At 38.9% G+C, this 13110-nt stretch overlaps 1 protein-coding gene across 4 annotated transcripts; it reads left to right on the top strand.

Moving 5' to 3' along the window:
• The first annotated feature begins 4242 nt into the window (after positions 1-4242).
• Positions 4243-11206, top strand: cnpy1 (canopy FGF signaling regulator 1). 4 transcript variants are annotated; one of them, XM_035428343.1, is made up of 6 exons: positions 4245-4404; positions 5356-5451; positions 7598-7713; positions 8987-9193; positions 10129-10225; positions 11021-11206. In XM_035428343.1, the coding sequence occupies exons 2-6, from the start codon at positions 5361-5363 to the stop codon at positions 11059-11061; spliced, it is 552 nt and encodes a 183-aa protein (XP_035284234.1). In that variant the 5' UTR covers positions 4245-4404; positions 5356-5360; the 3' UTR covers positions 11062-11206. The 4 variants fall into 4 exon arrangements, with proteins under 4 accessions (XP_035284236.1, XP_035284234.1, XP_035284235.1 ...); XM_035428344.1 differs by having other exon boundaries at positions 4395-4509; XM_035428345.1 differs by lacking the exon at positions 7598-7713 and having other exon boundaries at positions 4243-4404.
• Positions 11207-13110: the final 1904 nt, after the last annotated feature.

Below are 13110 nucleotides of genomic sequence, written 5' to 3'. Positions count from 1 at the left end.
AAAGGTTAACCCAGTGTGGTAGCCTATGCTTATAGAGATAGTGCAAGCAGGATCATTGATTTACTTTTTTGTTTTGATTGTGTGTTTATTTAGTTACGTGCAATGGTTCAGGGAGACTTGTCAACATGGTCTCCAATACATCGTATATGTATAGCCATTCAACTCCACACACACTTTGCACCATTGTATACTGCTATTGTTAACGTACTGTACAATAGATTGCATTAACTTTAACCTGGCATTCCTCTTTGACTCTTCACACTTCACGCCTGGTAGTTTTAAGGTCCTAAAATGCACGTAGAGCTCAGGATATCAGCACCACGTAGTCACTCGCCTAAACACTAGTGTTGTAGCAAGATACAGAATTGTATTTTTGCAGGCCGCACAAGTCAGAGGCATATCTGCGTCTGTCAAGATAGATCGTGATCCATATATCGCCACAATACATGCGGATAGCATTCTTCTCCATTTATGCATAACTGTTAGCACAGAGTTTAACTGACTTCTCAACCATGCGGTATAGCTGACTTTGACAGTGAAAAAAAACCTATGAGAAGAAAAAAAATCTGCCCAGCATCCTGATTGGTGTGGGGCTCCAACCCCCTTTAATCACTTTGCATAAAGAGTATCTTATTTCATTTCAACACAAGTATGTGGAGCAGCAGTTCCTGCACTTTCCCCACTCTGACAACAGAGGCAGCACCACAAATCACTCCCCAAAGATTAGGGCATAAAGCATGAATTTGGCAGGTAAGGGATAAACCATGATGTTTTTCAGATAGACGAGACCTTAAAGAATATGAATATGATATTAATTACCAAAAATATTAAAAATCCATTGTGCCAGAATTTTACAAGAACATGCTCAACTGTGCGGTTGATATCATCGGTAAAGGGTAGAAATGACCATGAGGCAAGGCAGATGTTAGCATAGTAGTTAGTGTGGTAGGAAGATGTTTGACTGGAAAAAGTGAACAAATACAATGTAATTATAGTATATTACTAAAACACAATATTATCCTATTACATTATACACTGCCTGACCAAAAAAGAAAAAGTCTCCGTTTGGATTTTTTTGGACAGTGCCCACTGTACTGGCCTCTGGAGGCAGTGTTATGATCTGGGGTTGCTTCAGTTGGTCAGGTCTAGGCTCAGCAACGTTATGCGGCAATAAAATTAAGTCAGCTGAGTACCTGAATGTACTGAATGACCAGGTTATCCCATCAATGGATTTTTTCTTCCCTGACGGCACGGGCATATTCCAGGACGACAATGATTCATTGGGCTCAAATTGTGAAAGAGTTGTTCTGGGAGCATGAGGAATCATTTTCACTCATGAATTGGTCACCACAGAGTCCTGACCTTAACGCCATTGAAAGTCTTTGGGATGTGCTGGAGAAGACTTCACGGAGTGGTTCGACTCTCCCATTGTCAATACAAGATAATGCAATTCTGGACGGAAATAAATGTTGTGACGTTGCATAAGGTTATCGAAACAATGCCATGACGAATGCACACCGTAATCAAAGCTAAAGGCGGTCCAACTAAATATTAGAGAGTACGACTTTTTTTTGGCCAGGCAGTGTATGTCAGCATATGTTAGTATGCACATATATGTTATGGGAAAACATGTAATGCAGTGTATTGTTTCATTCTTAGTGATGGACACCAAATTTTTCTATGGCACAGGAAAGGGTAGCAAAGCTGTGGTCCCCCTTGATCCAGAGGAGTCAGACATAGAGGACAGTGATGAGGACTTGGATGATCCTGACTATGTGCCAAGGCACACATGTGACACAGTTGAAGAGTTACCAATCCCTGAGCTTAGTGAGCCTGATACACACTCAGCCTGTGGCCCACAGCGAGGGCGATGCAAACTCTACCCAAAGGGGGTGTCACGATGGAAGTGTGCAGAGTGTCTAAGCACTGCTGTGTCTAAACAGCACACAGCGGTGCTTTGTCACGTATCATTACATTACATTGCATTACAGGCATTTAGCAGACGCTCTTATCCAGAGCGACTTACACAACTTTTTTTTTTTACATAGCACTTTACATTGTATCCATTTATACAGCTGGATATATACTGAAGCAATGCAGGTTAAGTACCTTGCTCAAGGGTACAACGGCAGTGTCCTTACCCGGGAATCGAACCTACGACCTTTCGGTTACAAGCGCAGTTCCTTACCCACTGTGCCACACTCCGTCATCTCAAATGAAAGCTGAAAACAAGGTGAATAGGAGATTCCAAAGCTGATCAGTTGAAAAAATATGTTCAGGACTGAGGATGAATTCAGATACCTGAAATGGGTGTTTTTTAAAGTTTAAAGTTTTTTAAAGTTTTGTTCATGAGTTTATACTTAAAATAAAATGGCGATGTATCAAATGGTGCCTGGTTATACAGCAGAAATGCCACACAATGGAGTATCTATACATGTATACAGATGTTTGTTCCAAATCGTAGTTAATAATATGTTCGATATGCAATATGTAATCAAAATGAATTCAATGATACCTGGAATGAATGTTTTTTTTTTTACAGTTTTGTTCATAGAAACAAAATAGTTTAAACTTATAAAATGACAATCAAACAGTGTCTGATTTTAAAGCAGAAATGCCATATGACGCAGTATTTGTCAATATATACATATTTGTGGACCTAGCCATTGTAATTGATGGGACATTTACAGGCCAAAAACATGTTGATGGAGTGTAAAAAAAGCAATAAACTGTTTTAAGGTTTTAAAGAGAGATTAAAATGATTGTGTTTCAGGAATGTTCAGAAATATAGCAATTTGTGAATAGCATCTTTTACCATATACTGACATCTCAACCGTACGGTAGAGGTCTATAATTTCTAAAAAAAAAATGGGTCAAGTTATGAAAAAAACTGTTAGACATTGTTATTTGGTGCTCTAGTAATAGGTATTTATGGTTAAATAATTTTTTAATCACCTATTTCAATGAGTGACAGATAACGGGTTAAAACAATATTTTGAAGTCAGATAACCGAGATAACATTAAATTAATCCCGTTCCATGTGTTCCTTCGCCACTCAGATACTTCCATTGTTTGGGGAATCTGAGGGGTTTCTTTTAGTGTGAAGAAGTATTTCACACAGAGAGTGCAAGTAAACTCAGGCTGACATCCTCTTTTTGGGACCATAGGGTATTTATTATAGCTATAATAATTATAGCTGCAAGCAGCAATACATGTGGTCCAAGCACACAGCCATTTATACGCCACTTGAATGGCCAATCAGTGCCCAAATCACGCATTCACTAAAGTGAGGTACCCGATACCACTGCACTAGGTTCCATTGGCTTACTGTGGCAATATTTTTTGAGATACAAACAAAATTTTGGGTAATTTTTAAAGAATGACTTTTTATTAAAAATGACAGAAAATCTACCAATCACACCTATTCGGTCAGACCAGCAAAGTTGTTTATTGTGAGGAGAGACACTGACTGACTGATTAATGTCCTTAGGCCAAACAGGACAGGAGTTCTGCGCTTAAAAAATTCGTATTCTCAATTAAACGCTGTAGCGCCATCAAGTGTCCAATAGCTCCTTCGAGAATGCACACAAAATTCGACTACTGTGCAAAGTTCCTGAAAAAGTTATCAGACACTCCTGCCAGAAACGAAACGTCTGGTATAATTATATCTCTAATCATACAATCGGATTCCAGCAGCTTCGGCGCCCGCCCGCCTAATGAAAGTCTCAGTAAAGTCACAGCGTTTGTTAAATGCCTGAAAAAAACTTGACTAGAACGTGATGTGCGTTATAACCGAATTTTTCATTAGAGCGGCTCTAAACTGGCTGTTCACTCGACCGCGGTTAAGAGAATTGTCATTCGGCGAGCACAGGTACAAAAAACGAGCCCCTTGACTTAGAAGTAAACAGGAGAGTAGGGCGTTGTGTCCTTTCCCATAGAGATAAACCCAGACCATATATGTTTTATTACTATGCGTTTCCCCTACATAGACGTAACGAAAGAGGTGCGTAAACGATAGAGGCACAATAAAAAGGTGGGTAAACAGCATTTATACCTTAGAGTATATAATTTGGTTTACCTCCACTATATCCTTTTACCAACCAAGCGGCTAAATGTATTTGATGTCAATCTTAGCAATTAATATTTGGGAATATAACACGTCTCTTGTATTTAAAATACTTCAACATGCCGGACCAATGTGCGTCCGGTATTAGGCTCTGCCGGTTGGAGGACACTCGGGACAGCCGGATCGGCTGAATGAGGAACGTCTGGCCACCCTACTTCGTAGGTGCAATGGTATTGGCTAATTTGTTGTCAATCTATCATGTTAGTGGCTTCCTTAGATATCGTGGCGGCACCACAGACAGGCACGTAAGTGGTCAAAAGCACACAGAACTACGGCAGGTGAGTGTTAAATTCTTGTATTTTTTGTATCAATTTACAAAAGCAAAGACGGAAGAAGAGTCATTGTCAAAATTCCGCGCGGCGAGCCTGCTTAACTAATTAATGGTAAATATCATGAGGTCTACTCTCCAGGCGCGATAGTTTTTTTATATACAGTATCAAATAAGCCTTAAACATTATTGTCGCTTGAAAATAGTCTTAAATACCGGGGATATGAAAAGTATCAATGTGTGGACCGGAAGCTTCGACGCCAGCCATGATAAATCATAACATTTTTTAGTGGTCCATATAATACTTGGGTGAAAGGGCGAAAACGAGCTTACAATGCCGAGTTGCAGAATCCGAAAAAAGTTCTTCTTAATGTTAATTGTAGTTCATTGTAAGTTACATTAGGCGTGCCCTAAAACTAAAGAAAAGCTTTGAATTTCAGACTGGGCCGCTGTACTGTGTAATCTCTCCTCGTGAACTTTTTCCGTTTCTTTAACCCTGTAAAACAGTTTTAACTCAAACCGTAGTAGTAGTGGATTGTTGCAAAGTTGGGTTGTAATTATATTTTAATATTGTATTGAGTGAGAAGGGCACATAAAGCACTATTTTTGGTAGCTTTGCTTAATTTGTTTTAATGGAAAATCTAATTTGTGCTGTTCACCAGTGATTTATTTGTTCTCAAATGAGGGCAGTTCAACCTGTTGGATGTGTCTTTTGTTTAAAATATCCTTTCTGCTTCACCCAGCAGTAGCCTATAACTGCTGTTGCTGAGGATGTAGATTAATATTGGGCTTGGGGGGAACAAGTTGCTTAATTAAGGGCATAATAATGCAAAAAGTGTGAATCTAATGTTAGCCTAAATCCAATTAAAACAACATAGATTATTGATAAATATAAAACCAATGATAAACATTCAATTGTGAAATTAAGTATAAAATGCACTGTGCTATTTTTCACCCACAGGAAAAATGGCACCATATGTTAGCCTTGTCTTTCTGGTGACATCTGTCTTTTTCAAGTCAACAGAGGGGAAAAAGGATGACGTGCTTTACTGTTCAGGTAGGTTGACCTCTTTGACATGTAAGCAGGCCCCAGATTTCAGAGTTATAGTGCAACACCAAAATTTCATTGGCAAAATCAGAAGGCAGTAAGTGGGGGCATAAGGGCACTTATCCATAATCAGAAGTCAAAAGAGAGTGCTGTACAATGAATGTACAGTATAACGAAATGGTTAACTTACTGCGTTATTCACATGTTACACTCAAAGAAATGAGCCATCACAAATGATAAAATAAAATCCATAAAATCCTCCACCACGAGACTCATACAGAATGCAGCTGCTTACCTCATTTATAGACATGCTTTTCATGTTTAGAGGGATTGTTTACCCTCTTAAGCCACATTATTTCAGAAATAACTATGTATGCTATTAAGATAACAGTCCCATGTTCACATTGTGCTGTATTGCAAACAACTGCTTAAAAACAGGTAACAAAAATTTGAAACGGATCAAATTCAGGACTGAGGGGAATCAATAGGCTCCTAATTAGGTTTTTTGGCACTTGTCCCTGTACTCTTTAAAAATGTTGTACAATACCAGTTTTGATTGTGCCATAATTATAAGCTGTTTCTCCATTTTTCTGCACTGAGTAGACTCGGCGGAACAATTATTCACAAAATGGTATCACATCGGTTGGAGAAACAGGAAGCCCAAAACTCTGCTTGGCTGTTGACGGGTGATGCCTGCAAAAAGATAAATGCTGGGAAACATTTTTTGGACAATCTTTGTCATCTTGTGCCCAGTTGCTCAGCTTCATATAGAATGAATGGACTTCCCGCAACTGGCCAACTGAATTGCTGGCTGTGTGTTGTTTTTGTACTGAAAGCCTGGCCTGTGCAATGCTTCAAAGCAAAATATTTAAGCAGTGCTAACTTTGTTTTCATTTGAATAAATATAAAACGTGCTTCATATTTGTTGGCTATGTATACAAACCCCAGACAGCACACTGTGAAAAGTGACATACAGTAGGCCCGACGTAGGCGCTCTGTTGCTCTCTGTCTGTGGGAGGTAGTCGCTTGGTAGTAGTTTGCCCATTGGGAAGATGCCATGGCTACATTGCTTACCGCTGCTCTACTATATGGTCAGATTTGTGTTTAGGACAAGGTCACAACAATAACTAACTTACTTCTGGGTAGATATTATTTCTCCTGTGACCCAAACTTTGGTCACGACCCATAGTGCACCACTGCTCTAGCTAACATCGCTAGCCAAAGTAAACATCACATTGGCTAGCTAGGTTACCTAAATTTTTACCTTCTACCCATATTTACAGTTTGTGTAGTTGGATAACTGGTGATCTGGCAATCTAGCGCACTAGCTATACTTTTCCCTCCCACATATGGTTAGGTGTCTGTACCTCACCATATCAGGTAAACTAAGGTGAACAGCAATAGCATAAACATGTACTTCTATGTTGGCACTGAGAGTGCAGCCACCAGAGCCTGCTGGCAACAGAAGGTAGGCAAACTTCTATTATATTTATGTTATCATGTACGATATGCATATCTGTGTCAATAGTGGTTATGGTCAGAATGTTATCCAGCTGGAAATATTGGCAAATCCTTTGTTTACAAACATTCTGGTTTGTTCTATTAAGACAGGTCAAATAATCAAACTGAACGTCAATAGATTAATTATTTAAACACATGTTGGTTAATCGCTCAGCACTAAAGTAAAGAGTTCAGGAAAGTTCCTCGGATGTGCCTTGAATGGAAAATGCATGGCTGTTTTTAGGGCAACATTAAAAATGTAAATTTTACTAAACACTTTTCAGAAATTCTCCTGGGCGTTTGGGGGCCCCTCTGCTGCTCAGGGCCCATTTAAGTTGAAACTGCCATACAGTACATTGCAAATGGTTGTGCATTAGATTCCAGCTATAGCACAATGCAAGGAACCTCTGAGCATGCATCACCTCTGAGAAGCCATTTTTTACTTTGCCAATGGACACCCTGTCTATTTTGGCAGAATTTTGAAAATATGTTCATTTCATCTTCAGACTGCATGTGGGTCATGTTGTCAGTGCCGTGACTGTGTTGTCTGGTGTTTGTACCACAGGAATTTTGTTTTGCTGCTGTGTTTGTGTTTTTATTGTTATTTGGATGAGTTTCTGTTTGCTTTCGGAAATAGAAGTTTCATTTCCATTAGCTTGCAGGGCAATTGCAGATGAACTGAATTACTCAATCAGTCAAGTGGACCCAAAGAAGACCATTCATGTGGGGAGCTTTAGACTTAATCCTGATGGGACTCTAACTGACCGAAAGGTATTAACTGTTCGTTAACCAGTACTGTCTCAATTGCCTGTTTGCTCAGAATACTGTCCTTTTTTGGTCCATGGTAAGAAACCTAATGATCGAGACAGCAATGCAATGGTTTGGTTAGTAGGGTGACTGTTCCGGTTTAAGTTGGTTGCCCTACAATACAGGTGGAGAAAGGGAGAAAGTCTGTTGATGTGAGATTTACTATAGGTTATATTAGTGAGATTATGCATCTGCTTTTCCATGACTCAGGGATGACTTGTATTCAATATCATACTGAAATCAGATAAAGTGGCCAATGTGGGTACTCAAGCCACTGCTACTAAGTAGCTGGGATGGGTTAAATTCAGAGGACAAATTACCACACTGGGTTCAATAAAGTATACAGTATCTTATGGCTTAGCTTATGTACTGTGTCAGACAATGCAACACCCAACAAAACAAATACCTGTGGAATGTTCCAATTCTGTAATGTGAAAAGTGTTAATTGTGCTCATTTATTTAGCAGATTCCGGGATTTTTGTATTTTTTCATTATATAGGCTGAAATTTATTTTTGATTTGGCATCAGTTTACAAATATAAAACACTCTCAGTCATAATAAACATGAACTCATATGTAAAACAACTGCTGTCATGCCTTCAGCAAAGCTTCCATTTTTTATTTGTTTGCAATCTCATAGATGTGGTACTAGCAGTGCTAGTTAGCTTATCAGTCACCCCTTGGAGATCTGACTGAAGTGGTTTTCGGTGTTATATTCTTTGGAACATGTGGTACTAGCTTCTTAATTTTTTTTCAATAACCACCCATTGACTGTAAACTACAGGGTCGATCTTCACTTGTAACTGATTGCAAACATCTTGCAATCTTGTTTACTAATGGGTCAGCAAGGAAAGAAGCAGAAGAGGAGGCGGTCCCTTGGATAATTCAAATAGCTTAGAATGATCACTTTTGAGCATAATGTATAACTGTTTCATATCCACTTTGACAAGTGCAGGAGGGGTGGAGGAAGAGTATAGCTAGTTGGGGCAGGGTAGTTGGCTGGAGGTGCATGAGGGTGCATGTGGTTTGTGGGAGTGTGCAAGAGGGTGTTGGTAGTTTGTGGGAAAGTGCAGGAGCATGGAGGTGGATGGTGGGAGTGCTCAGGTTGGTGGGAGAGGTACAGGGGTGCTAGGTGCAGGGCATAGGGGGAGTTTTGGGTGATAAAATGAGGGTGCATTCATGTGATATTGAACAGTTAACTATATATATATTTTTTTTCCTTTTTCTCAATTTGATAGGTTCCCCTTGCAAGATCTGAAACTTATATAACAGAGCTGCTAGAAGATATTTGCAATAGCATGAACGATTATGCCCTTCATGTGGACCCAGATACCAAAGGAAAGAGTTACAAAAGATTTGCTCCAAGAAATGACAAAAGTGATTTTCCAGATTTCAAAGATTTTCAGTTTGATGGTCCAGAAGGTTCAAATTCTTTGAAATTTGCTGTAAGCATTGTCATTTAATTTCAATTTCAAATTATTTTATGAACTCTTAAGTAAAAAGTTTGAATTCTGTTTAGATTTTTGGTGTCAACACAATAGTGTTAATTACATAGTGTTAACAATTTTACAAAAAAATGTTAATAATGAAAGTTATTTATATATATTTTAATATTTTGTAAATTCCATGTTGCGTGTAATTGATCAACAATGATTGGCATATCCTGTATGTGATTTAATGTGGAAGAAGTCTTCCTACTTTGTATAATCTCATTGGAATGTCATCCCTCCTGTCTCTTAGGCTATGTTTACACCACCTGGTAAAAGTGACCCTATTGCGATTTTTTACTCACATGAGGCACAGATCGGATCTCTACTATGAGTGTGTAAACAGGAAAAAAAGCACATGAAATTGGATATATTCAGATCTGTTTTTGGCCGCATTCATAATGTGGAAATAAATCCGATAGGAATCAGATATCTTCCAATACCTAAATGCACAGATCGGAATTTCCTGGTCATTGCAATTCACACGTCATTCAATATGCAATATTCTCATACATTTTTCGCATTTGAATTACGCGTAAAGTATATTACATGCACAATCACTCTCCGCTGGTAATGATGAATGTTAAATGAAGGACGAAGGCTCAGTCCAGTGGCGAATACCGATGTTACGTGCCTTTTAAGTATGTGGGGAGAAGTGTTGGTTTAGACCAAAATACAGGGGATGTTTGTTGTGGAACTGGGCATCAAAACCTGCAGTGTAAATGCAGCCATAGTTATGAGGGCATGAAAATACAGTGGTATGGGCAGGAAATTGAAGAATGATTTCTCCATGATAGCTTGTGCATAGTATGAAAATGTTTTGTTCTGCCTGTCAAAATCATTCCCATCTGATCATTCAGTGTGTAAAGCTTTTTTTTCTTTTCCTCTCATAGTGTGAAAGCATTGTTGAAGAGTATGAAGATGATATTATTTCACTGTTTGCCCAAGAAACAGATGATGTGGCTGATAAGTTGTGCAATGTAATATCAGGTAAGGTTCATTCTCATCAAGCAGTCCATAACTGACAGCACAGTCACTTTAGTCCCCCCATTTTGAGGGATCCAAAGTAATCAAAAAGTTAATCGGAGTGGCCAACTGCCCAGTTACTTTTGGTCCCTCAAAATATCTTAGTATATAGTGCCGTGAAAAAGCATTTGCCCCCTTCCTGATTTCCTTTATTATCGTATTTGTCACACTGAATGGTTTCAGATCTTTAGGAACCGAGTAAACACAAAACATATTTAAATTATTATTTCATTTATTTAATGAAATAAGTTATCAAAACACCCATACCACTAGTGGAAAAAGTAATGTAAAAAACATTGGGCCTCATTCACAAAACCTTTCTTAAATTATTCTTACTTAAAAATGTTCCTACAAAAAAACAATGAAATTCATGACACGTGCAGACCTTTGTTTTTGTGCATATCCCATCATATGTATGAGATGATGAATGCTGACTGCACAATCCTGTTCATGTGATTTGCATAAGGAAACAGCCATGAACAAATACATATAAGAAAAAAATGATGAATGACGAAATGTTCTTACACGCAGTTTACAATCAAATGTGATCGTACACATGCTTTGTAAATGAGGCCCATTGTAGGCTTCAGTTGTATACATCTTCACCATTGTAATGAAACCCTCTATCAATTTTAAGAATAATTCATTTTTGATGAGTCACAAGCATAATTTGGAGAATGGTAAATTAGATATTTACAGTAATGAATCAGTTCAAAATGCACTAATTTGGTAATGTTTTTTTTCCCCTCCAATACTCAGATCACTGTAAGGGCAGGACATACCAACATCAGGAGCTGTAAGCTGTAGTTTCTTCTGAAAATAAAGAAGACATCAGTACGCCTGACACAAGCATATCTATTTGGGCTATAAATATGGCTCATCAGCTGTAAATGAAAATGCTAAATTGTCTTCTATAATAAAGTCCCAGTTTTAAGGCACACTTTGCATATTTGTGTGTGTTTAATTTTCTGAGAAATTTCTAGAAATTAGTTCTCCCCTTTATGCCTTCCATTCAAAGTATCCATTGACTGTAATGTTGTTAGGTCTGCCAAGCATTTTGTGCCAGGGTGTAGGGCTGGACTGAACAAAAAAAATAATTAGAAATTGTATTCCAAAATAACATTTGTTATATTAAAATATTTATTTTGAAATAAATTAAGCTTATCCTCAAGCCAGGTCCATAGATATTTATAAGAGGACACCATTTTAAAGCAATTTGTATCAAAACTTGTCATTTTCAAGTCATCATCAATTGAGGGGGAGACTTCAAAAACCCCAGCCATTTTGTTTTGCCTACATTGAGGACTTGGTGAAGTTGCAAGAGTGCTGCCTGAATACAATGAGAAGGATTCTGGAGTACTTTGAAGGCATGGGAAAGGGCACTTATGTGTCACACTTATAAGTGGATATAACCATTGGAATCAGTTAATGTTAAAAAGGCCATTCACTATTCAGTCACACACTCATACCTACGGGCAATTTAGAATATCAAAATAACCTGCATGACTTTGGACTGTGAGAGGAAACCGGAGTAACTGGAGGAAACCCACGCAAACACGAGAACATGCAAACTCCACACACAAAGGCCCAGGCCGCGAACCTACAACCTTCTTGCTGCGAGGCGAGTGCTACACACTAGGCAGATAAACTATTTATAATACTAATGTAAAGTTTTGGCATCACCAAATCCCCACTGAGCCAAAGGTATCAATCCACGCTTTGTGCATAAGCTAGGAAAAGTCCATGCATTATTTCCATTGAGCTCAAAGCATTTTCAAAATCATTATTTCCATGTATGTAAATAGAATTTTGGCAAAAAATATGCTTAATTGCAACCAGTGCTGTGAGAGAGTGATCCATTCCATGTTAAAGCCACTTCTGTCAGGACCACTATCATCAAGTAGAACTTTATTGACAATAAAGGCAATACAGTTATGTTTGGCAGTATGGCTCTGTTCTAGAGCTCTCCCGCCAACCACGCAGCCCGCGTGGATAAGGCCGGGAGGCCAGCAGCCAAACCCCCCTAGAGGGGTACACACAGAACAGATCCAGCAGCAAAGCAGTTTTTAGCACATATGGATGGAGCAATGCAATTTCTTAACGCATAGGGATGGAGCAATACAAATTCTTGACGCATGGGGATGGAGCTGGGGTGGTGGAGGGGATTTACGAAGCAATGTGCAGCGCTTGCATGCAGGAGGAGCAGCCGAATGAGTAGAGGGAGGCTGTTTAAGTAGACCGCCCTGTTAGTGAATGTACTGTGATAGGCGAACATCACTCAGCTGAGCCATCAGCTGATTCGGCCGGAGTGCTTGACTCTCGTGACCTGCCAGAACTACGCGATGCTCCATTATTGGGAGATTTAAGTGGATGAAATATTTGTTTTAAATGCAATGTTCAAATTATAAAAAGTGGAGGAAGTTTTAGAAGCAGAACATTGGAACCAAGTTTGTGATATTTTCTGAGCATTGTATTAAACAGATCATAAGACTAAGAGATGTAGTAGGTAATTTTCTTGACAAATGGTACAAATGCAGACATTTAAACAGTGCTCCCACATCAAATCCAAGGGGTGATGAGGAAGCAGAGGGGTAAAACTCTAGTAGGTACATATGTCTAGTACTGTGTAGGTGTACTACCCAGAGCAGCCTGAATTCTTTGTGGCATGGATTCAGCAAGGTCCTGGAAATATTCATTAGGAATTTTTGTCAATGTTGGTTCAGTAGCTTCACACAGATTTTTTGGCCACACATTCATGCTGCGAACCTCCTGTTAAACCTCATCCCAAATGTGCTCTATTGATTGAGATCTGGGCACTGCAGTCCATTGGAGTAAACTGAATTCACTGT

Source organism: Anguilla anguilla, chromosome 8, assembly GCF_013347855.1.
Source record: "Anguilla anguilla isolate fAngAng1 chromosome 8, fAngAng1.pri, whole genome shotgun sequence".
In the NCBI taxonomy this organism is placed as follows: Eukaryota; Metazoa; Chordata; class Actinopteri; order Anguilliformes; family Anguillidae; genus Anguilla; species Anguilla anguilla.
Note: the sequence above shows the minus strand (reverse complement) of the source record. Positions and strands in the feature narration are given on the sequence as shown.